At 37.0% G+C, this 27,642-nt stretch overlaps 1 protein-coding gene across 1 annotated transcript; it reads right to left on the reverse strand.

Annotated features, from left to right (window-relative positions):
• Positions 1–11,097: 11,097 nt before the first annotated feature.
• LOC149789536 (uncharacterized) lies at positions 11,098–25,475 on the reverse strand. The gene is made up of 4 exons (XM_089973305.1): positions 25,364–25,475; positions 23,008–23,100; positions 15,884–15,985; positions 11,098–11,233 (listed from the first exon to the last, which is right to left on the reverse strand). The coding sequence occupies exons 1-4, from the start codon at positions 25,409–25,411 to the stop codon at positions 11,114–11,116; spliced, it is 363 nt and encodes a 120-aa protein (XP_089829431.1). The 5' UTR covers positions 25,412–25,475; the 3' UTR covers positions 11,098–11,113.
• Positions 25,476–27,642: the final 2,167 nt, after the last annotated feature.

Genomic DNA, 27,642 nt, shown 5'->3' on the forward strand with positions numbered 1-27,642 from the left:
TAATTGTCAAAAGTTCATCACAGAGGCGGTCAAATAAATTCGACATGGTTTATAATTGCTATTTCCTTGCGTCGTTACAGATGATGAGGTCACAGATGTATGCGTCACAATTATTTTGACCAGACGCTATTATGTTCATTAAATGCTGGAAAGCTCGTGGGTAATATTTTTCCACCAAACAACATCACTTTAAAATGATAAAGTCAGTCTAGAGCTACGAATGACGAAATTGCCTTTCCCCTTTCACTGAGTTGAAGTTGCAAGAATCCTTTCAAAACGTTAAACTTGGTGGCTTAGTCTGCATTTTAAATTTCGTCAATGCAATCATCACATGAGTGTGTGTTGGATCCATTCAAGTCATGACGGCTAAATTAGCAGTGCTCCTTGAGCACATAAAAGCCTGGGGGATGTGACACAAATTCCTTCCCCCAGGAACATTTAAGATCCCGCTGTGCGGGAATAAACCCGTCGCAGATGTCCTTCTGGGCGCACGCGACGTAAATCCAATCAATAAATCAATCAAATGCAATCATCTATTCTCGGCATCAGTTATTAAGGTGGCGCTCTACAGTGTCGTATTTTGCATAGAACTATAAAGAAAAATAATTTCTCCGGAATTCCTCATTGGCTATACTGTCTATTATAAAAAGACATTGTATATCTTTGATATAGTTCAAAGAACCGTTAATTTCCTATATTTTGGTGTATGATTGATGGGTGAAATATTGGTTAAAGTGTATACAGCATGGCCTTACTTCATATATGCACTTTACAAAATGTGTTAGCTCCATTTGGTCATTTTCACTTCGTGAAATTCAAAGGTAAGTTGTATAAAAAAAAGAGCCAAAAAACTTGTTTTTCATTTTACATATTAGGTAATTGCACTTTTAGAAGCTAGTATTGTCCAGTCTGGCAAAATTTGTTTTTCCTCATTTTAATAGCTGCTAAGGATAGTGTACGTTAGGAAAATTCAGGCTGATTTTTGGAGCACAAGGGATCAGTCATTTTAGCTAGCAGCGTACAGAGATCATTCAGAATTTCCATAAGTTCAATATCCAAAGAAATGTCAGTCACATTACATTAACAGCATAGAGGTATGTCAACATTCTCTCCACTGTGCAAGTACATAATAACTGGCGAGCGCCCCAATTATGGTGGCACTGTTCTCTTTTCTGAACTCGGTACAGATGCGAAACAATTATCAGGTTTCGCACAAAAATTCAAAGTGAACTCCAATTACTTTTACTGGGTTCTATAAAATCATTCTTCCGTAAACTTTGGAAGTTTTGCATACATTCCTGCTGAGGAGATTCATCCTCTAGGATGATGTTTCACAGGTGTAGAATCTACAATTTGAACGTCTCAATAGCCATTTTAGTTTATTCTTTTATTGTAGTTGTAGATGAGAACGTTGTAAATCAGATCATTAAATATCGATATCTATCTATCTATCTAACTATATATATATATATATATATATATATATATATATATATATATATATATATGAATTCCGAAGATTTGTTAGACGAAAGTCACCAGTCCAATCGTATTTCAACTTTCACATTTCACATCCTCACTATTTTACAACTAAATTGATTTAATGTCCAATGGTATATTTCTTGGGAATATTAATGATGTAATTTGATTCTTATACTTTATTTTCTAATTGAATGAGGATCACACATTTTAGCATGAAGAGGATTTTGAGGTATTGAAATAGATCCAGAACTCTATCCCAAGGCTGAAAACCCGTATTCCTTAGTATGTCCTTAATTTCATTTTTTACTGACTATAATGTAGATTTGTTCTTTTTTCCACGCAACTCTTTGAAAACTTTCCATTAAAATCGATTGAAGGCTTTCTATTAAAATTCATTGAAGGCATTCCATTAAAATCGCTTGAAGGCTTTCTATTAAAATTCATTCAAGGCACTTCATTAAAATTCATTGAAGGCTTTCCATTAAAATTCATTGATGGTTTTACATTAAAATAATAATAAATAATAATGAGGACTTTGTATAGTGCCTCATCTTTAGAAGCTCCAAGCGCTTTACAATATTAGACAACACCTGGAAGATAAAGAACAAATATAATGATATGATTAGAAAAACAAACACAGTGAAATTAGAAAACATACAAAATATGCTGAGAATATTTAAGGTAGGAAACATTATTAGGTCTTTAAGTTTGTTCTTGCAATCGAAATAAGTGAGTTTTGAGAGCACTCTTGAATGGGATCACTGTCTTTGTGTATACATGCAAAGAGTAATTCATTCCACGTTGCTGGGCACTGGAATGCAAAAGAACGCTGTCCATATGACTTTGTTTTCATAGTGGGAATAATGAGTATAAGATTGTAAGAAGAGGAGCGTAAGTATCTTGCTGGGGTATACACATGGGTGAGGTTGGATAGGTATGTTGGACTAGAGTCCGTCAGTAAAACGTAGCAAAGAGAACAAATTTTGTGTTTGATTCTGGATGGAATGGATAGCCAGTGTAGGGTACAGAGCAGCGGGTAGGTGTGCTCTGATCGTGGTACTCTAAGTATGATCCGAACATCTGTGTTTTGAACTGTTTGAAGTTTCTGGAGTGCAGCGGGTAGGTGTGCTCTGATCGTGGTACTCTAAGTATGATCCGAACATCTGTGTTTTGAACTGTTTGAAGTTTCTGGAGTAGATATTGATATTGACCAGACAGAATTGACTTACAATAGTCCAGTCTTGAAAATACTAATGAACACACAAGTGTTTTAGCGGCATCAACTGAAACGTAGTTGCGAATTGAGCTGATGCGTCTCAGCTCAAGATATGCAGCCTGGCATATGTTCATGACATATTGGTGCAATGTTAGAATACTGTCCAGAGTAACACCTAGGTTTCGTACTGATCCTGTGAATATTAATGTTGGTGTTGCTGATATTTATTGTTTGAGGTAAAGGATGTGAATGAGAAAGTCTCTGTGTTGTTATCAGAACGGCCTCAGTTTTATCATCCTTCTTCTGCAGCCTGTTACATGACATCCATGATTTCACATCAGAAATGCACCTCTCTACACCTTGGATGGTAGCATCAACTTCAGTTGGGTGGCTAGATTGTTATATACGGGTGTCATCAGCGTACAACTGGTGAGACACTGGATGATGATGTATGACACGTGAGAGCAGCTGAGTGTACAGAATGAAGAGAACAGGTCCAAGAACAGAGCCCTGTGGAACACCACAACATAGATCAACTGGGCTCGAGTGTATTCCATTTGCAGACACAATTTGTGTCCTGTTGACAAAATATGACTTGAATCACGGTACGTCTGTATCATGAATGCCAAATACATGCTGGAGATGGTGAAGTAATATATCATGGCCTATTGTGTCAAATGCTGTAGACAAATGAAGGAGGGCGATGATTGTAATCTTGCCGCTATTAAAAGCAGAGAGAATGTCATTAACTAGTTTTAGAAGAGTAGTTTCAGTACTATGACAAGGGCGATATGCAGAGTGTACATTGCTAAAAAGACTGAATTCAGATGAGATACAAGCTGGGATAGAACAACCTTTTCTAAGATTTTTCATATGAATGAAAGATTAGAAACTGGGCGGTAGTTCTTTAAATCGTTATGGTCTAGTGTTGGTTTCTTCAGCAGAGGATTTACAATGGCAGTTTTGAAAAATGACGGGGTTTCCTCTGATGAGAGAGAGGTATTAATAACATCAGTTAGTGAAGGCAATACTGGATATAAGCACTCAAGCAGCAGTGATGTTGGAATTGGGTCATGTTCAAATGACATTGGTGCACTCTTCATCAGGACTGTACGTACGAAATCCTTAGAGACAGGTTCAAATGCTGCTAATGGTTGCTGCTCAAAATCTGTATCCCATCTGTATGGTGATGACGAGTCAATTGAAATTGTGGTATCAAGCTTATCTATAATGGTTTGTGATTTGTCACGGAAGAAATTTGCAAACATATCTGGAAGGTCGACTAGAGAGAAGGTAGTTGAATGTGGTGTAGATTTGTTCCTTGAAATTATTTTGTTAGTAGTCTCGAAGAGCTCTTTGTAGTTAGAACTTTCCATGATCTTAGTAGAGTATTGGGGTGATCTTGCTTCATGGACTATATTTGTGACATTCTTCATAGCGGCTTCGTAGATTTGTTTATGAATAGTGAGTCTGGTGGAAGGCCAAAACCTCTCAGCTTTACGGCGGTCTCTTTTAGCAGTGCAAAGCTAGTCCCTAACACTGCTATATCATGGATAACACTTTTGAATTGATACTCTACACTTGGTAGCTGGGGCATGTTTGTCGAGCAATGAACGTAGGCAGTTATCGAGTTGTTCTGCTGTAGGAGGTAAGCAAGGTGTTAGGTTTGCTTGAATATCATGCATTAGTTTGGTTCTATTTATCATACAGAGGTTTCTCTTAGTAGCAGATAAAGGTGAATTGTTTTGAACTGATACGTCAAGATGGTAAATAATGCAGAGGTGATCTGATGTAAGTTCATGGGCTACCAGGGAGGACCGTAGAATGTTATCATGCGGTCTATGAAGAATCCAATCTAAAACGTGACCATGTTTATGGGTGCGTTGGTTAACTGATTGTTTGATTTTTAAAACATTAATGGAATCTAGGAGTTTTGATGTGTTCGGGTTTCCGGGGCAGTCAAAGTGAAAGGTGAAATCTCCAAGAATAATTAGGTTGCCACCTATCGAATTTCGATACTCAAGGAGATTCGGAAACTGCTTCAAAAAGAGAGATTCAAACAGCTTGTTTTATTTTCTACTAGGCAGAAAAATGGACTGACCTTTGCTCCAGTGTGAGTGTGGTTCGGGCTAGTTCAAACGATGTGTGGTTGAAATTGGATGTTGTGGTGTGGTTAAGACGTTTGATCATTGAGTTCTTTGTGATGATAGCAATTCCATCTCCGCCAGAGTTACGGGAGAACGACTTGATGGAGTAACCAGTGGGTGTTAGATCCGCACACTTGGGCTCATCGCCTGATGTTTTCACCCATGTTTCTGTCAGGAAAAAGACGTCAATATTCTCGTCGATTATAAAATTAACTATTTATGTGCTCTTTTCTGGTGGTCCTACTGATTGGCATTGAATAATGCACTACTCAGAGGTATCTACTGGATAGTTGACACAAAGGTTGACGGATTAATTGGGATTTGACTTAGGTTATCTAAATTAACGGTCGAATTTTTAAATTGTTGAGCCAGAAAGGGCCTAAGGGAGATAACTGGAATTCCTCTGCTTGTTTTACGCTGGACAGCTTTGAAACAACGTTTCTTTTTTCGCTTCTGTTCAGATTTAGGTAATGATGAATGTAGTCCCAGTTCGTTTAGTCTAGAGCATAATGTAGTGTGGAGAGCCAAGGAGTGGTCATTTAAAGCAATTAATGAGGGTCCATCATAGCATAAACGGATTGACTGGCAAGTATCACGAGACGGTGGTTTGTTCATAAAAAGGCCGTTGTAGCAGTGGAGCAAGACAGCTGAGGAAAAGTTTAATTGTTCTCGTTTCCAAAAGAAGGAGATGAAGAAACACATAAGAACTGAACAGTCAACACATAATGAACACAATAACGTAGACGAAGACAGGCAACAGGCACAAATCTCATGAAAACGGCACACAAAAAAAAAAAAAAAACGGAACAGCTGCTTCAAGCTGGTCTAGCGATAGCGGTCATCTTGTTCCATTGAAAATTCTCCATTAAAATCCATTGAGAGCTGTTCTTTAAAATCCATTGAAAGCTTTCCACTGAAATCCATTAAAGGCTTCCTATTAAAATACACTGAAGGCTTTCCATTAAAATTCTTTAAAAGCTTGCCATTAAAATCCATTGACGGCCTTCCATTAAAATCTACTGTAGGCTTTCCATTAAAATTCATTAAAAGCTTTCCATTAAAATCCATTAAAAGCTTTCCATTATAATCCAATGAAGGCATTCCATTGAAATATATTAAAGGCTTTCGATTACAATTCATTAAAAGCTTTCCATTAAAATCCATTGAAGGCTTTCGGTTAAAATCCATTGAAGGCTTTCCATTAAAATTCATTGAAGGCTTTCCATTAAAATCAGATCTATAGTCGAATACTGTGGAATATATATTTGAAAGACGTTTCCCTATTAATAACTGTAGCTGTCCAAGGACATTATCTCTAAAAAGTAGCGCAAAGGGACTAAAACCTAATACTTCTTGATCTGAGTCTCTAACAGCAAACACAAACAAAATTAACAACATCATGCTAATCTTTTTCCTTTATCAACGCAACATCAACAAATATTTTCTTCACAATTTGATGAAATCTTTCATAAACCTTACGTCTTTTACGTTGATAGGCAGAAAACTTACAATGTCGGATGGCAAATTCATGCATAACTTGTTGGTAACGTCCAAACAGTGTAACATAAAAAACATAGGCAAACGGATGAACACATTATGACAAATAATTTATATCCCATTAATTACAAAGTAAAAAATTCATACGAGTTTAAAGTATTGTTAATTAAATCATACATAAGCCAGAACTCTAAACGTATAAACGTATAAAGTGTTCCGAATGAATTACAGTGGTGTTCCGAATGAACTCCAATCCGGAAAGTGCTGATGTAGCAATACGCTTGAATGTGCGCATGTGGTCTTGATCTATCAAAGAAAACATAATCCAGAATTTATTTGAATGAATTTCAATATTCCCTAAAATATTGTTTTAGTCTAAAAGTAAAAATGCGCGTTGTAAGTCCAATAATGTTTTAAGCAAAACAAAATCCATTTACATTATAGATGAACAGAACCAGGGTTAATTCAACAAAAGTTGATGTTAAGATAAGAATTAATAATTTTGTCGTAAACAACCTTATATAGTAACTTAAGACACAATAAGCTGACCAGTATGTTTGTCATTTTCAATGAAAAGTTCTGCGAAATTGGTAAACAAGGTCAGGAATGTTTACTTAATATTTAGTGAACAACCTGCCATAAAACAGAAATGCCAGAGAATTTCTAGGTGGAAAACAATGTCCTGAAATCAAATGCAACAAAGCAACGATCATTATCTTAAAATATTGTCTACAATCATGGACAGGCGTTAGCCATGTAAAATGCTACTAACAAATGACTTACAATTTACAATCATGGACAAAAGTTCAAGGCAAGATATAATACACATAGCAGCTTAAAATGTTATTTTTGATCACACTGGTCATATTTGGGAAAGCCAAAAAATGTAAAACCTTTATCAATGCTTTCACTATGGTTTTCAGTTTTAAATTTCCGAACTGAATTGCTCTGGAAATCTTGCTGACTCAGAATTCATGATAACATATATGAGTTGCGATGCTTGGTCTTACATAATGAACATACACAGTCAACCGTTATTCTGCTAAATGGTTTCTTATCAAAGCCAGGCATAAATTTACCAAACAAATCCAAATCACTATCATGAAGTTACTGAGCGAAAATATCCTAATTCGTTTGCATTTTTAAAGAAGCTTTCACTTCAGAAAGATCATAAGGTCTTGCAGACTCAACAAACTTGTCTGTTTTCAAAGATTATAACCCTTCCTTACGTAACGTATATTTTCTCTGGTGGATCGAATTTGTCTCTAGATGTCGTCCAAATTAAGTCTAAAACTACTTTGCGTCAAATAGTCAACTTTAACCAAAGATATTGGGACTGTAGCTTATCTATTATGATCATCATCGAAAGTTAACTAAATAACTCAACAAGTCACAGTTAATAGATTTTATTTAGATAAAGAAGATGATGTACACAGTCAAGATATATAATTATTCACGAAGCAATTATCTTATTATTCTCGCGAGAAACGTTCTCTTTGTAAGCTTTCCCAGTTCTAGTTAATTTAAAGATCTTTATCAGCTTAATGTTTTATGTTGGACATGGTTTGCATGTTTATTTTTAAAATTGCACTGGGTATTTATTTTCAGTATGGGCTTTTAAAAGGTAATTTTCGAAGTTTTTCTAGTGCATGCTAAATTCCGTTTTTGTTTCGTAATCTTGATATTCTTTAAAATGTTGACAATAATCCTGAATTTTAAGTTCGTAGCTAAGTTCTGTATACATTTGAGGAATTTATTATTCTTTTTAGTGTAGACCATAATTACAAATTCCAGGAATTTTTTTTTGTGTCTGCAAAATCAAGGTCAGTTTCGTAATTCGAGCATTAACATTTGTCTCAAACATTATTACATGGTATTCTGGGATTTCTTATGTATACTAACTGTAATGTCGGTTTCATCATTTTATTATCAGTTTTAGTCTGGGCTATTTGAATGGAGTCGTATGGTACTTTGTTTTGTCACTTTTATAGTTAAAGCACGACTTCGTTATTTGTTAATATAGTATTACCAAGTACTTGTTATCTTTTCTAAATTCAGTGTCAGTTCGGAAATTTTCACATTAGCCTAAATATTCTGGCTTTTATTTTTTGTCTGAGATATATTCCACACCTGTGATCAAATTGTATCGGCTGCTGATTTTAAAGGCTCCGATGTTTAACAATGTACAGCCGATGGCAACGTAATAATAAACATTTTTGCATTACCAAAATACTTTTCGGGACATTGATCCTTACAAGAAATGCCAGCTGATTTCTTTGTGGAGTAGTTGAGCAAATGAATAAGTGAAGCAATCTTCTGCGTTCCGAATGTGCGATGTATATTTTAAATATCTTCAATATATTAAATATGTATGTTTCAAATAACACGCTGCCGGAAAGATTTGATACTCCTGTGAATAAACAGCGTGCAGTTGGTAGCTATGGTCGTCAAGAGAAGAAAACCATCTTCGCCTTTGAATTGCCATTGAGATTTGTACATGATTGTATATCCCCTGGTTCTGTCCTTGCATGTGTTCGATAGTACATGCTAGCATGTATGTTTGCCGTTTATGCATGCATTTATTAATATATATTTATTAATATATATGGATGTGTGTATGGTTGTATGTTAATATGCATGTGTGTATGCCTATATGTTAATATGCATGTGTTTATGCCTGTATATTAATATGTTTAAATAGAAGTATGGATTTAGAATATAAATAAAGAACACATGTCCGGTTAAAAAGTAATATTAAAATAAGTATATCATTAAATTTGAATATGTTTAATAGAAACCGATAACCTTAAGCACTCTTCTGGTGAGATCATGCAGTCCTGCCATGAAGATGGCGACAAGCTAAAATGTATGCACTCTTATTATCCTTATTAATTGTATGTACCCTTTTTGGTCGTCGTCGTCGAAGCAGCCCGTAAATACGTACTTGTCAAGCTGAAGTTAATGATACATGATAACTGTGATTTGAATCATTATTTTGGATGTATGTACGTTTATAAAGCTCGTTTCAAACCAGATTTGAAATGTTTCCTATAGGTCATTATCTGGTGAAGTTCGAGAAACTGAGAAAACGATATATTGTATTGTCTGTTTAACTGGCAACATATTCGACGTTTAAAATCAGTTTGCAATGCTATAATTGAGGTATTGCAGACCGACATTGGCAGCAAAGATATCAAGCTGACAGGACAGACCAATAACTGCAGTAAAGATGATAACTATCTTCATATTTACTATAGTTGTTGTTGTTGTAGGCTTTAACGCCACTTTGCAGCACACGATAGGCTATACATGGCGGCCAGTATTAATGGTGGAGGAAGAACCTGGTAAAACCCCGGAAAGAACCACCGACCCACGAGAAGCTACTGGCAAGTTTTATCAGATACCCATATTGGCTGAATACGAGACTCGAACCCACATTGACAGAGGTGAGATGGCAGTAATCTGTAAGGGAGAGCGCTTTAGACTACTCGGCCACTCGGGGCCCCCTTTGACTATAGTAAATATATAGGATTGACTCAATAACAAGAATAAAAATGTAGCTTAGTTATTACCTACGAACATGTTTTCGTTAGCCCAGAAACGTACCATCCATGATGGTAAAATGAAACTGTGCTGAATCAATGGAATCCAGGTCGCACTTATCAATTTTGTCAGCCTTTTGAACAACTATGTTTATGTTTAACTGTTTATATTTGTAACTGATGTTAGTTTTTAAAGGAAAATAGTGTTGTGAAAAGAAAGGACTCCTATAATCATTAATCGACTTGTTGTTTTATCGAATTAATAATGAATGGAGGCTGATTCAAAAAAGATATTCGTTTTGAAAATTCGTGTTGATGCATGCAGAGTAAGAAGACTGTAGGCTGTAGACTGTATATTGTAGTTTGGGCAACATCAAAAGAATATTTGCCTAATTTGAAGATCTCTGTTTCCATCAAACCATAGAGTGGAGGCCAATGGAAACAAAGATTTACTGTTTGAGTAACTAGATCCTGGAGGTATTGTTAATTAGGCGGCAATGCCAAAGAGCAGCTGTATACTTGGCTTTATAGGGCGAACCATATCTCCCAGAAAAGGGGTACGACTCCATAATTGACTAGCTTGTCTATATCTGTATACATGTACAGTAACCCGTTATGATCAGGTTAGAACAATTAGGTGTTGGTCAGTATGTACATGTACTGTTTAGTAGATATTGGTGTTGATGAGTAACACATTGTGTTGATATGAACCTTTGGCTGATGATCAGTGAGACGGTGTGTTCGTGTGTATGGATTGATAAGTAGATGGGTTTTCGTCAGCAAGGCGGTGTGTTGGTCATTACATAATAGTCAGAATCCAACAATGTGCTAATTCCCATATTCGCCGTACAGTCCCATATTGTTAAATCGATCAATATGTTAGACTGTAAACTCCCCTTTTCCCCCAATAATAGCCCATAATTTAAATTTGTTGACGTTTATGAAACTGAATCCCGCCCCCCCCCCCCCTCATTAATACCAGTTATTACGATATCGGCAGCATGTTAAATTTTCATTTTCCCAACTATGTCTCCCAATCTCGCCCATAACTACTTAGAGCAAAGTAGTGGATAGATGGATGTATAGTTACACCGATGCATATTGGAATATATTAAGGCATGATCCATTTATATACATGAAGAATGTTCTAAACAATATGGTATACAAAAATAACACATGTACATATAAATTTTATTTGTATTATTTATTCTATTTCAATATAACATGATCTAGACGACAGTGTAGTAATGTAGGATCAATGATCCGCAAGCCTGTACAATACTATGTTCCAAGGAGGTCTTTACTGTCACAGTCTTTGTGCCGGTATTAATCATTTGAATTAACTTGACCTGAAAAGGCAAACTTATGGTTTGTATATATAATGCATGTAAACACAATTAGACAAATTGAACATAAAAATAAAGCTGGGGAGACTAGTGTTGAAGGGTAAAGGTTATATATATATATATATATATATATATATATATATATATATATATACACACACACACACATATATATATAACAAGAGCAGTTGCAGAGGAGGGTTAATTATTATTGTTGTTGTGGGGTTTAACGCCATTTTGCAGCACATGATAGGCTATACATGGCGGCCAGTATTAATGGTGGAGGAAGAACCAGAGAAAACCCCGGAAAGAACCACCGACCCACGAGAAGCTACTGGCAAGCTTTCTCACATACCCACATTGGCTGAATCTTAGACTCGAACCGCCGCAGACAGAGGTGAGATGGCAGTGATCCGTAACGAAGAGCGCTTCAGACCACTCGGCCACTCGGGGCCCGAGGGTTAATTAAATATGCTGTATATACGTATATATATAAATAATAAATAGAACAAAATACTTCATGTAACAGAAGATCAGAAAAATATCCATGCTTTATTCCTTCAAGCGTTTTCACGTCATCTTTACGAATGCTTTTCAGGTGAATACATCATTTCTTTGCAATATTTTTGTAAATAAACATTCTGATGCCATTATAATATTAATTACGTCATTGTTTATACGGCGAAAAATTAACAACGTCCCTATAACTATATATCACACTTGAATACAAAGTTAAATTTATAATGTTGAAATGTCACGAATGTGCTTTAATCTATTGGAACAGTGCAAATTGGGATTCAGGAAAATTAAAATAATTAAAATGTTATTCTATCATCATGATATGCAAAATGTGTCAGTGTGTTGATACAAAGTATCAGTGTGTTGATACAACGTATCACTGTGTTGATACAATGTATCAGTGTGTTGATACAATGTATCACTATGTTGATACAATGTATCAGTAAGCATGTATTAATTTTCATGAATATATTGTTCCGGGTATAAAGGTCTGAATGTAGCGTATGAACGAAATATATTTCCTTTTCTTCAATTAAAGATTCACTATTAGTTAATAATTAATATCAACTTTATGTTAGTCAAGACCACTATCTGGGGGTATGCTAGTCATGACCCCAGTCTGGGTATGTTAGTCTAGACCCCTGCCTGGGGTATGTAAGTCATGATCCCTATCTGGGTATGTCAGTCTAAGCCCCTATCCGGGGTATGTTTATCATGATCCATATACAATATATGTAACGGAGAATTCGATTATTTACATATATGGAAACAATAAGTTAAATATGTAGGAGGTTTATTAATATAAATTGAGATTCGTTTCTAAAATCAATAAACAACATTAGCAATAAAACAATAAAGAAGAGTAGAAACAAGCAACATAACTGTACAGGACGCAAGAAGTTCATATAGACGATTACGCATGAGAGAGAGAGAGAGAGAGAGAGAGAGAGCAAACAATTAATGTTATATATTCAGTACAGACGTTTTATTTTCTATATCACTCATAAAATAAGTATTCCTTATTATATTCCATTAGTCCTTGAAAGAAATTCTCCAAACCTGAAGATATTCACTGGTATCATTTATATGATAACAAGTGTAATACGTTTTACACAAATATCGAATAATTCATGAAAACAATAGTGTATCTATTGCCGTGATGTTAAAATGTATAATTCATTCATTTATCTTTCAGCCACCCAGACACTAGTATTCAAGATACTGTAACTATATCACATCATACAATAATGAAAATTTGATTATTGTGTTTCTTTACAAAAAGAACTGAACTTGTCTTGCCTAATTAACATTTTGTGTAAACGAACAATTAAATGTAGATACAATTTTAAGCAGAGTTTCCGATTGAAACCATTTAAGATAAACGCATGTCTACACTTAAGTATTAATAAATACTAGTTTTTCATGTCACTTTTTGGGAAATAGCTAAAGGTATCAGAAATGACATAATTGGTCTTTGTAAGACTAAGCTTTAAGGCTTTGTAATACGAAATAATCTTTGATAGCGCATATGATACCCATATATTGTGGAAAATGTATCATACATGGATACATGGTTAACAAGGAATGAATGCTTATAAACTGATTTTTGCACTGAAATACCCATTTAAATTTTCTTAACAACTGCATATATGATTTAAATAACAGTAGGTGATCTGAAGCTTATAAATAGAAAGCACTGAACCCGACTGGTACATGTAAAAGCGAAACCCAAGATTTAGGATTGTTCTTTTCTTGCAGTTTACACAAAGTGATTAAAAATGTCCACAAATAATGAAATAAAACCTCAAGCAGTCTAGAAAATTCAATTCCGGAAACAAAACTATATAAAAATGTTGTTGGACATATAGGAAGTCAAGTCAGCCTCTGCACAGGTTTGACTACACAACTCAGTTTCCTATACTGATCATGTATGCATCCCCGTTCTATATGAGTGAAACTGCATGGTAGTCGCTATCTTTCTCATTCTATACCTCACGTGTCCCTCTCCATCACATAACACTACACACAACACTACACAGCAAAACACTACACAGCACAATACTACACACAACACTACACAGCACAACACTACCCACAACACTACACAGCAAAACACTACACAGCACAATACTACACACAACACTACACAGCACAACACTACCCACAACACTTCACAGCATGACACTACAGAAAAAACTAAACACAATACTAAACTCAAAACTAAACACCATATTACACATATTACACACAACATTACACAGCACAACACATCGCACAACACTACACACAACATTACACACACCACTATACGAAACAACACTACCCACAACAGTACACAACACACCACTATACACACCACTACACTACACAACACTTCACATAACACTACACAGCACAACACTACACACAACAATACACACGCCACTACACAGCACAACACTACACACGCCACTACACAGCACAGCACTACAAATAACGCTACACAGCACAACACTACACGCAACACTACACACAACACTACACATCACAACACTGTACACAACATTACACAGCACAACACTACACACACCACTACTAACAGCATCAAATTATGACTTAAGGTTATCAACCAAGGTATTAAAGTTTGAATTCAAACTTTCAATCTTTCGGAAATCAAAATTGTTTTCTCAAGCGTTTTGTCCATATTTACAAACAATCGTCTCAGGCCCATTTCCGAGTCCCATATGGTTCTATCCTGATTTAAATTTGAGAAATATGAGCTAAATTTGCGTGTGTCAGGAACAGTTGACCTGCTAAAGATTCACACCTTGCTAACCTTCTCAAACATATATTAGTGAAGACTCTCCTCTAGGGTATGTGACATAATTTTAGTATACATATTCACAAATAATTGATTACAGAACAAACATGTTATATGAATACAAACAATAAACAACCAAACAAATCATAACTCAAAGCCATGTTCTAACGTTAGCTGACCGATGAAAAGCTCTTGTACCATATGTGTGAAGCCACGTATGGACTCACTGTGAAGTATATTGGTATCAGTTTATATTACAGGTTACTATATTTCTAAGGAAAATTATGATCGAGATTTTCTAAGCCATACTGCACAACGTAAATAGTGTAGTATAGCTGAGAAGAAAAACACGAGTTCAGATTTTCCTATACAAATGCAGTAACCTTATTCAGTTTTTCCTATACAAATGCAGTAACCTTATTCAGTTTTTCCTATACAAATGCAGTAACCTTATTCAGATTTTCCTATACAAATGCAGTAACCTTATTATTTAATCTTATTTAGCTTTTCTCTCTAAGGCTGAATGCTAATATGAGAGCACTGCAAGAAACAAAGCAAATGAACTTATGCTGTGTTATTCTCACACTATCCCATTTCTGCGTATCCCATCTCCTACCAATTGTGAAAACAGAAAGCATCAAAGATATTAAAAATGTACAAAGCTTATTAATTTCATTCATTGATATATAAGTTCTAACCTGATTGTCGCCAGGTGGTCCCTAATCCTGTCACCTTGCTGGCGTACCGAAGAAAAACGGAGTTTCTTTAGCAAGAAGGTGGCAATATTTCCTTTGACCAGTGTCTCATTTCAAGCAACAGATGTGGTGTAGTTTACTACCTTCAAACATGCCAGTAAATCCTTAAATTTGGAGCATACATCTCTTCGAACACATGCATACAAGAGTTCCTTCCATTTATTTGTTCAACTTATTTTCAAAATATTAAAATTAGACCGTGCGATTTTTTTGACGCAGACGACAGTTTTTACTGATATAGCCTATTCTAGAAACCGGAAATGGACAGTCAGCGAGTAGTCGGACTGACTGTTAACATCGGGAGTTTCCATTCCCGTAACAACGCTAGTAATTCGACAGTATTAGGGACACCTTAGCGATGGTCCGGTTAGAAATTATAAAACAATGAATGAAATAACTACGTTTTGTGCATTTTTATATCATTGATGCTTTTCGTTTCTAAAATCGGCAGGGGGTAAAAACAAATAGGAGTTATTTGAAAAACATGATTCCAAAGGCAATACACAAGCTTAGTTAAACTGTACACATTTGGAGTATTTTCTTGCACGCGTAACACCGTTGTAGTAGTGTATATATTACCTCGAGTGCTATCAGTCCGGCGTCAGTGTGCACATCCAATTTCTCCTGGTCAGTCAACATGAATATGTAGCAATTCCTGTCTTTATGAACAACCATCTTGTGCTGTAAAAAAGTGATTAGGTTTATTCCATGATTTCCATGATATGATGTTTATGTGACCCCATTCCTCGCAATAATCCGCCAGGCACGGCACGCTTTAAAAGATGTCAATAGGAAAGGTAACATGTGCCAGATTTTGAACAGTTACCCGTAAAAATGCCACAGATGTCCAGTGTGTTTTATACACTGGGTTAAGATGTTTAAATTGTGTACATTGGCTGAGAGTTCGATATTTTACTAGACTAACCATACTCGTAGCACATCCTGACATTCTTTTTAATGACAGCAATTTAGTCTATACCATTCGGTAGCAACTATATTGTAGTCATGTGATTCAAGTTCTACTACCATCAAATAGTTACTTTCGACTTCTTTTTAGTTGGTGTAAAGGCTCGAGATGATATGAAGGGTATTCATCGTCAACAAACGTCGTTTCAAAATTAACTTTTAGGTGTTACATTTGAGGCATAATATCCAGCATTACCGGAAATAGCAGTGATACTACGAATTAAAGACGTAGTAGTGAAACGTGTTTAAGCGCTTAATCTCAGGAACTGATGTGAAAGGCGGGTTCAGACTCTACACAGGTTACCGTTTAATTTAGACCATTTTTTCTTCGATTTTCATTAGGTGTCGTGGTCTTTTTTAATCGTCCGGTTAACTTCCACGATCGTTACGCTGTCCTTGCAAATGATGTACACTTTGGATGTTTATTTACTTAGATGCGTGAGAGAAAGATAAAGATAAATTATTTGATGTTGAGCATTTGTTGCAAAATAACTGATGAACTAAGTAAAGCCCAATGCCATAGATTTGCATTTCAGATTATGGTCTAATTACTGTTTTTAATCGAAATTCATAATGACTGGATAGCACATGCTATAACAGTTAGATTATCGTATGTTTATGGTTTAATTACTGTTTTTAATCGAAATTCATAATGACTGGATAACACATGCTATAACAGTTAGATTATCGTATGTTTAACCAACAACAAATGTTAACATTAGACTCAACACGGCCGAAGCGAATCACCAGTGTGTGACATAGCTTGTATTTAAAATGAAAACGAACTCGTTGTGTCCAGCTGATTCTATTCGATGTGCAATGTGTAGAAAATACAGTATTTAACAATATTTTATCTTTAAGAACTTTCATTAGAGATACTTCATCGATTACTCTTTTCTGCATTTGACGCTTGACGACTTTGCCGATGCACATAATTCAGCCATATTAAAACGCTATCCACCTATGAAAACAGTAAAGATCTGAGCCCGTGACGACGTTTAATCCACTCCGGTTATGTGATATGATGACAGTCGGTTGTGAGTGACTAATAGTTATGGTCTTTGTTAGAAAGTTTAGAGAAAACATGGATACAATCTGATTGACGGAAAAGTACAAGTCTCTGTAGAATCTAGTAAGACGTTGATAATCGGCATAGTTTACATACCAAATATCTTGTAGTGAAAATCGTTGTCTTGCATACTTAGTAGTAATAAAACGTGTGGGGCTATAATTAAGTTGCACGAATCTAATAGCTTTGTAAATTAGTTCACTGTGTTTCGATAGGCTCTGATTACTTCACTTACTACAGTATTTGGTTAAACCTTGTTACGATCTTGTCAGCAGTTCCAAGCTGAATTGTATGGCAACTGCGAATCTCAGAACAGCAGTGCTTCTGCGATTGACATGAGGCTGCTTAGTACACGGTACTACTATATCTCTACATGGCTACTTTCGAGTTCCAAATAATTCTGCCAACAGGTACTACGTTTACATCAGTACCCATAAGTATCGGCCCTAACGTTTCTGAGCATTTTTAGCTCTTTTGTTTTGCGGGCGATTTGATTGGCATATATATATATATATATATATATATATATATATATATATATATATATATATATATAGTCATTCTTGGTACTGATTAAAAGGGAAATCTCTAATTCCTTAGAATATGAGAAATATAGTGTGATTCGCTCTTCTTTTCGGTTGCAGTGTTCAGTGAGTATTCAAGTATAGATGCTGTCCCAAATCTGTTAGCCTTGGCCCATTGATTTCTTTAAAGTTTCGTCCTCTCCAAATACGTTTGATAACCTATGACAAGTACATCACTGTTCATCTCTCTTGGTAGATTTACTAAATATGGAGTATGCGCATTTGATTATAGCGCCCCGTTTTAAGGAATTCTTTGATTTGTGTGATTACTTGTATGATTTATGGAATTCGGCGCAATGAAAATATTCCTAGCCACAAATAATTAGCCAATTATTAGGCGCAAACGTCACGGAGTGAAGTGTTCGTGAGTTTCCATGATGCCATGGTTCACTAGTAGTGAATTCAGACCAAAACCGAATGAATGTCCCTGGCCTGGAGTAGGATAGTCCATATTAAAATCTAGTGGTGTACATTGGTGGTGTGACTGCAGTGGAAACCTGTAACAGGCAATAGTATACCCCAAGTCCGGAGTATACCTGAGGTTAAAGCGGCCTAGGCTAAATTATACCTGGGTATATTATGGCCTAGGCCAATTCATATCTCTCAGGCCAAAATATACCCCCATGATATCATTAGTGTTGAGCGATATGCATAAGAATTACTTAATTTTTCAACATTTTATTGAGGATTCAGCTTTGTCAGGTAAGTTAAGTGACATGTTTCAATCGTACTCGTAGTCTGTCATGGTAGATACATACAAGATAATATATATATATATATATATATATATATATATATATATATATATATATATATATATATATATATATATATATATATATATTCTTCATGTCCAGAGACAGTGTCAATCATGTGGTACACTATCGTGGTAGTGTCAATCCACAACAATTTGAACTTTTTGTGGAAAACTTGAAGAAGGAATCAAGAATCATGATACAATATATACCTCACATTCTTCCAGTCCAATTGTATTGATCAACTATGATATTTCCAATACTCACATCAATATGTTCTAGTTTTTAAATCACAATGTTGTTCTTATTTCTTTAAGCTGAAGCTAAAACATACCTCACTAAACTCAGAAAAGGCGGTGATGATTGTTGTTCATGTTTTCCTGCTACAAATAAAGACCAGAACGATAAGTAAATATTAATTTATTATAAAAGTGGGACATATTCTGGCCTGAAGCGGTATGGTCTGGCCCAAGCTATTTTACACCCCCGGGCATAGTTTAGCCTAGGACACTTTATCCCCCGGAGTATACTCTGGCGGGGGCCAAACTATACCCAGGTTTAATCTCGGCAGGGGTTAATTTGGCCTGCTACACCGGTTAATTACACAGTGGAATAAATAAGAAGGGACTTGGCAGATACTGTTTATGTCGCCATGGGGGCAAATGTGGTCAAGTTATATTGGCAAAATGTGCCTGGAAAGCATACACTGACTGGCCTAAGGTGGCGGAGTTAAAAGAGTTTCCAGTGTTAGGTGATACTCGCATATTTTTTCAGGAGTGATCGATTGGCAGTACGGAAACCTGATGAAGAGTAAACCATGCAGATGTGCGGTTGATGGATATTTGGTAGGTTGTTTTATTTGTGGTCTTGAATTAATTAGAGTAAAATTTAGGTATACAATGGATACGTGGGGCTTTCTAATTTACAACCGAAGTTGTATGGAAGTCTTTGGAAAGTTGGGGTAAACTTATGACTTCTAGCGAGAATCGTCACATATAAACATAAGAATTCCTTTAATTGTAAGCTTATAGCTCTTTGTGTTCACATCGTCGCAAAGAACACTTAGCGGGATAATGCTTTTGCAATCTCATCCTAAACGACATACCTGTTATAATAGTGTTAATTTGTGCTGATTTGGATTACATATTGATAACAATTAACAGGTTATGGTATGCATGGGGTGTCCGGGGAGGGGTAGCACATTTGGTTGGGAGAAGCAATCGTACTCCTTCAGGGGTAGTTCGCACACTTTTGGTCTCCACTTGGCACTCAGCTCTCACCTGTGGCTCCAAGAAGCTGTGACAGGTTCAGCGGCCACATCCTGAAAAACTGCATCTACTGGCCGGCTAAACCGAGCGGATGGTAGCCTATGGGCCTTAACCCTTTGAGAAGTTAGGATTTGTCTACCTAGAATGTGAAGACTGGATTAATCAGCAAGCGCGGAGGAACCACCGCTGGTCAACGGGCAAAAATGCGATTCTCAGCTAAGAGCTTGACGAGACACGTCAGACGTCCTGGCCATCCGTTTCACCCAACTCTGTCTCCGGCCGTCTCGACTTTGTCATTCTCCTGGACTCAGATGGTTTTAGGCGAGAGAGCGAGATCAAAGAACTGCGCAACTCCTCCTAACTTAAGCCAAAATCACCGCGCAAGTCACTCTTGTCATCGACCCATCCCATTTCATCTCCCACTAAAGTCATGTGGCGACAGGCAAGCGACGAAGCGGCAGATGTGGGTACACTAGCAACCGTAGCCGCAAACCTGCAGGCAGGCGGCTCATCCAATTAGCGTTTTTCACCACTGACACGGAGCAGCAGTGGAGTCCGGCAGTTAGCTGAGCGACTGAGCAATCTTTTCAGGAATGCACTGCCCACCTCCTTGTCACAAGGAAGCGGCTAGAAAAGGTGCCCTAAACATTGGCTGCTCTAAACTCCCTAGCCAGGTTACTATGGCCGGTGGGGACCCTACTCATGCCGTCGAAATATAAAGATGAAAATGATGATTGTTTCTCGCACACTTTGCTCATGGAATGTGCGTACCCTACTGGATAGAGACGACGAAGAATGACCCCCGATGAGAACCACCCTAATAGGAAGAACTCACCTGATACAGCGTGGATATTGATGCCTTGAGAGAGACCCGGCTTGCAGGAGAATGCGAACTCTGTGAAAGGTGTTCCGGATAAACTTTTATTTAGAGCGGCAGAGGAAGTGATGAGCGCCGGGAGACTGGTGTTGGCTTTTCAGTGAAAACAGCACTGATTGGCATATTGGCTGGACCTACAAAGGGGGTAAACGACTGACTCATGACTATGAAACTCCCCCACTTGTCTGGAAGAAAACACCATACCATCATCAGTTGCTAAGCTCCAACAATGACCAACCCAGATGAAGTGAAGGTCAGGTTCTATGAAGATTTTCACTCTGTCATTGCTGACGCTCCAACGGCAGATAATCTCGTCATCTTTGGCGACTTCAGGGCAAGAATAGGCTGTGATCAAGTTGTCTGGGATGGAGTGCTAGAAAATCACAGAGTGGGTCACTGTAACATCAATGGTCTGCTTTGGATCCAGACTTGCTAATCACCAATACAGTATTACGCCTCCCTACCCGTAACCGGACGTCATGGATGCACTCTCCCTCTAAGCACTGGAATCTCATCGACTACGTCATTGTCAAGAAGAGCGACAGGCAGGATGTGCGTGTGACCAAGTCCTTGTTTGGCGCCGACTGCCGGATAGACCACCATCTCATCATCACCAAGCTTAACAGCCGCATTCAGCCAAAACGACGCCCGCAGGGAAAGAAGGCGCCTAAACGATTAAACATCACCAAGCTGAAACGTACCAATACCAAACAGTCTCTCATGGATGCCATAAAAGAAAGTCTGAAATCCACCCCTCTGGGCAATCATTATGTGGAGACTGACTGGGCGGCATTCCGAGAGCTGGTCTACAGCTCACAGCTTCGATAATCCTAAGACCCTCAACCAGATAGCACCAGTACTGGTTTGATGAGAACTGCGATGTGATCAAACAATTGATGGATGAGAAACACAGCCTCCATCAAACTTTCCTCAACAACTTCATGTCCACCTCCAGGTAAGATGTGCACAACAATATACGCAAAACTGTACAGGAGAAACACCGTCATATGCGAGACACATAGCTGAGTAACAAAGCTGCTGAGATCCAGTGCTACGCAGACAGGCATCGAATGAAGAACTCCTGCACAATCCTGATGCAGTACCAGCTTTTATGGTCGGGGCAACTTGTATGCATGTCAGCCCACCGACGCCCTCAGAGACTCTTCTGTCTCGAGCAATGGCAAGGACAGCGATCCCACGGAGGTCAGAAGAAACGCTTCAAAGACAAACTGAAAGCTGCATTGAAAGTTTTCAACATAAACACTGATTCATGGGAGCAAACAGCAAGAGATCGAGTCACTTGGCATTACTTCGTGCACAAAGCCACCAAGTTGTGCGAATCTAACAGGACAACAGCTGAAGAGGCAAGCCAAAAACGTGCGTGCCATCAACCATCCTGGAGATGTCTCACTCATCCCTTGTCCCTTATCCAAACGAACATTCCGTGCAAGGATTGTCCTCATCGGCCATCTGCGCACGCACAGAACAGAGCCAGCCCCTCCAACCCTCGGTGACTAGAGTGGTCTTCATCGACTCGATGGACGAACAACAACAACATATGATACGGATATAGAATAGAAAGTGAACCTCCATGACATGGTGACAGAAAAGACAGTGTGCCGCCATAACATGGTAACATAAATGACAGTGTGTCTCCATGACAAAAAATAAAAAAGTAGACCGTTCCCATCATGGTACGGTAAAACAGCAAATAGCGTAAAACCATGACATGATAACAGAGTAGACAATCTACCGCTGTGACATGGTAACAGTAGGCAGCCAGAGCACGATAACAGAATAGACAGCATAACGTCATGACAAGGTAACAAAGTAGATAGTGTACCGCCATACTACGGTTAATGTTTTAAGGTAAATACGATATTGCTAAATTCACGCGTAAACCTGGGACAAAAGTTGACTAGTGATTCAAAACGTGCACGGATTTATTCAGGTACCACTGTGTTCCAACTTCACGGTATAAGATATCTGTCCCGTTCGTCTTTCAGTCTACATCAGTGCACGTCCCTATGTTCTTGTGCATGGATATATGTTGAGACAGACAGACAGAGAGATAAAGACAGAACGAGAGAGAGAGAGAGAGAGAGAGAGAGAGAGAGAGAGAGAGAGAGAGAATGAGAGGGGGAGAGGGAGGGAGACAGACAGGCAGAACGGGAGAATACCTACCGTTACATGGTCATAATTAAAGACGTACGACTGATGTACAACCGGCTCATGGGTGGAATGCGTGCCGCGAGTGTGGGGCTGAAAGGTAGTCATCTGAAAGAGAAATATTCATTTTTCATCTCTAAAATGCATTGGAATATAATTACAAGTGAGGATCTAACCATAAAAAGAATGTGTTGGAGGATAGAACGTTCTTTTAACAAATAGTCTGGCTCCCAGTAACTCGAACACATGCCTTGCTCTGATGAAATAATGATAACCATTATATTAGTTGAACAAAAATTGTCTTAAGGTGGAAATAAAACAATGTCCTGCTCTCTTCCAGTATATAAAATTCAAAATTAAAACTGCTTGATATAATTCCTGTCAATAAAACGTCAATAGAAAGTCCCCGTTAACCTCAGTTGTATACAAATATTTCACTGACTCCAGCAATGCATAAGATTTATTGCAATATAATTCATGCTGAGCAGAATGGTGGGGACACCATAGAGTATATCTAAATACTAATTCATTTGGCAATAACTAAAACAATGACATTTTTCGCAACAGTCATTAATTTTAAAGATAGCATGCCGCTCGGTCATTACTAATAAGTTATGTCAGGGTTAATCGGAATATCGCTGGTCAATTTCCATAAAGAACAGAAACATTCGACTACATTGAGAATAATATTCTAAACTATTTTCCTCGTATGGATTAACACGGCGGTCGAAGGAGGCAAGTTCACAATCAGAACAATGTTTGCCTTTTCTCTCACACCATATGTTGTGCATTACACCAGAGGCGAATCATTCAAGCCAATAAATATATGTATATTCCTGATGGTTTCTTTTTGAACTTGAAGGTGAGGATCAAAATAAGTTCCTATTGCTTCGAAGTAAGCAAAGAATATCCATCGTGAAGGGTAAACTGTTGTTTTTGTTAAATAATGTCCAGCATCATAAGTTACTCATTGGTTTTGGTTCAATGCGATGTAATGCACACTAACATTAAAGACACGACTGTAATTGGTTTCTACTCTGATTTTGATTTTAATATCTAGCGACAGTTCTACAAGACACAGATGATGTCCCTCAAGGTTACTATATACATCGTTGGTATTATGAAATTTGATATCAAAGTTCCACTTAAAACAATGAAATGAAAACATAATTCGAGTGCTGTGTCCGAAAAAGATATTGCCCATTTCAGAACACAACACATGCCATTAACCGATTTCGCTGTAAGTTTTAATTAATGGATACTTTATATTGTGCTTAATTAATCTTATCTGGATATTGTTTTAAATTAATATTTATTTTTTCTAAATTACTAAAACAATTTTTTTGTAGCTTTGAGCAGGGAATCTATCTGGGTGATGTTCACAGTTCGTGATATTGGGTCAGGAAGTGTTGTTCAATATGTACAAAGTTATATATGTTATTGTATCACCCATTATGATTCATTTGTCCACCCAATGGAACAGTAAAGCCCATTCAAGTATATATGATGCACAAACCAGGCCCAGTAGGTGCTTTCTTTGTCTCAGAAGTTATTGGCCAGATATATGGATGTTATTGACTGTTCACCAGCCGAGTATGAGAACCATTATTAGGAAATATTACAAATTGCAAAATCAAAAACGCCGATAGGATAAAATAAAACAATTTAATTGCTGTCATCTTCTAGTCACATGAAAATACCAGGAACTGTTTGAATACTTTTTTCTACACCTGGGTAAGTGTGAAATGTTATGTCTTGTTTTCAAAAAGCAATTGAGAAAAATGTTTATCCGAGTCTTTCAGTGTCTCAACATAAGCTGTAAAGAAGAAAAAAGTGAAAAATTTTGAAATTCTGAAAATGTCCGATTGCTCAATACTTAACTTAGAAATGGCGGCCTTTAATCCATTTAAATATAATTGTGAACCAGCAAGCGCTACTGGATTATGCATCGCCTGTGGTTATATGCCTATTTGTGTAGTTTGTTTTGGTTATAACACTTTTCAGGAAAACATTCCCAGTAATTTAAAAAATTGATCTACTAGAGTGTAGACCTCAGACTTAACAAATGCCTTTGCGGTGATCAGTATTTTGCAAAAACATAATAAAACTTTCATCGAAATTGTTACGTTCTAGCAATAACATTTGCGTCGGATTTGCTTTTGCGACTAACATCACTGCTTGATTTCCTGATTATTCAAATTTGAAAGGAGACAACAAAAGATGCATGCGAAAATGTTGATATAGTCTGTGAATAATTAAATCGATTTCTTAGTTCAAAAAAGAAAACAAAATAAATGACTTTATGTAGATAACACAGAGATAGCACCAGTCTGCATAAAAGGCAGCTTATGGTTATTACAGTTCTACATACCTGGTAAGACAGACCAACGAGGGTAGCGAGGAGGATGATACACTTCATTCTGATAGTAGAAATATTCAGATAGCAGACCCGTGTGACAGCTATTATTGAATCTCATCGTTTATATCGGTCTTCTTATCTTCCGACAGAGATATGTCATGACACAATATCACGAACTGACCAAAATTACACTCAGAACTGAGAGTCGAACATATTTCAGTTTCTAAATATTGATATGTTACTTAAGCTTCAGGAAGTATTTGACCTTTCCCTGTGACATTCTCACGTGCATTGTAATTCAATACAAACGTGATCATTAGAAATCATAGTCGCACACAAAGAATAAGCTTCAAAAACTTGCAGTACTACTTTTCATGAACAAAGTAGCCGATGTGCACAAATATGTTAATATGTGTTGCACGGTCGTGCATTGATGACGATTAGCATTTGTGTCTAAAATGACGGTATTCAGATTTATAACCTATTCAGAAACTGAAAAATCATCACGTGTATCCCATTCATATATATAACTACCAAAATACCACTAAATACATCCAATTTATAACAATATATTTAGATATTTAAATCTGATGTTATGTTTAGCTCTGTTTTTGCTTTTACAAACAAAGTTTCATATACAATAATTTACACATAGAGAAACACCCAGCTCCTCACCAATACTTTTCCTAAAGCCTTTTGTAACCTATACAAAAATAAAATACGAGGTAAAATAGCACATGGTGGGTTTCCTCAGCTTATCAAACGCTTGTTCAAATCGTGTTCTTACGATCAATAATGATCGCTATAAGTTGTGTTCAATGTGGAGCATTCATATTTATGTTTGTGGATGAACCCGGTTGACGGTCCAAGTCTAAGAAACCTTGGCGTCGGTAAGTTTGCTTCTCTGTTAGCGAAGCTACCAGAAAACCGTGGAGCACATATTCTGGTGAAAACATATTCCCGGATGCAACTGTTGCTGATCTGGATCATGTTTGGTATACGGCTCGATTCTAGCAATCGTCTGAAAACTGGAAAAGAAATTATAAACCGCGTTGACACTGCATGTTACCTATAAATCATCAAATTTCATATCTGTGATTGTCACCGTGCTTATGTGTATCTTATCTTTGCACTGTTTGCGATTGTCAGGTACAGGAGAAAGAATAGCTAGATGGATCATCAAGATTACCTGACTATAGCTCCATTTACACCACTGAATTCTGGGCTATACTTGAATCACTACAATGGATCAAAGACAATCAAATACCTAAAGCAGTCATTATAAGCGATTCCCTAAGCGTTATCAAATCGATCCAAAATCGCAATACACACTCTAGGGAACAATTCCTCGACAGAGCATGCCAATTAATCGACGATATCACCACAGCACATCAATTAGTCGAGCTCATGTGGATACCGTCGCACATTGGAATCTCTGGCAACGAAAGAGCAGACAAAGTTGCACAAACCAAACTAGGAGATAAACTCTGTCAAGCTTAATTATAGCTCTACAGAAGCACTAAGCTTCGCACAAACATATATAGACCAAAAATGGCAAGAGTTTTGGAAACTCCTCCACAAAAGGTAAAAAGCACCATGAAACCTTAAAAACCCGTAGATAGGAACATACAGCTACCTAAGGTACCTATTTAGAACAGAAAACCATAAACAGGATAATAACTGGAAAAACTAAACTAGCAAGCAGTTTTGGAAGGTTTATAGAACCCAAACCAGCAACCATTAACTGCTTTAACTGCCACACCACCGAAGATCTACACCACGTATTCAATATATGCCAAAATATCAACCCGCTAGGAAAATATTTATCAAAAGCCAAAAAGAGATTGGATCACCACACACATACCCAGAGTTACTTATGGACTCTAATAAAAATAAACAATTAGCATATAAAAATATAAATACATTCATAGACTCAGCAGGACTTAGGAACAAAATATAAGTACTATCCCCACAAAACCAAAAGACCCAGTAACTAGCTAAATAAATTTAGAAGCCCCCACATAAAAACCCATAACATATCATTCAATTTTATTAAAATATTAATAAAATAATTCACTTACGAAGCACCTATCAAAAACTAGGAAAACCGCAAAATCGGATGTCCTAGATGTCCTTAACGAACCGAGCAATCAGCTAGGACTCCGGTCCTAGATGTCCTTAACGAACCGTGTAATCGGCTAGAACTCCGGTCTTGCTAATAAAAGTATAATAACATTCAATCTCTAAAACATTAATAAATAAATAACTTAAACAGGCAATATCTAAAAACT

Source organism: Sinohyriopsis cumingii, chromosome 10, assembly GCF_028554795.1.
Source record: "Sinohyriopsis cumingii isolate HCF-2022 chromosome 10, ASM2855479v2, whole genome shotgun sequence".
Lineage (NCBI taxonomy): Eukaryota > Metazoa > Mollusca > Bivalvia > Unionida > Unionidae > Sinohyriopsis > Sinohyriopsis cumingii.

Excerpts from the sequence above, each read along its gene's own strand:
- LOC149789536 (XM_089973305.1), bottom strand. The coding sequence starts at position 25,411 with ATGAAGTGTATCATCCTCCTCGCTACCCTCGTTGGTCTGTCTTACCAG. Across the intron at positions 15,986-23,007 it reads TTAATTATGACCATGTAACG|CACAAGATGGTTGTTCATAA; the intron begins GTAGGTATTCTC and ends ACTTTTTTACAG. Across the intron at positions 11,234-15,883 it reads CCGGACTGATAGCACTCGAG|GTCAAGTTAATTCAAATGAT; the intron begins GTAATATATACA and ends TTGCCTTTTCAG.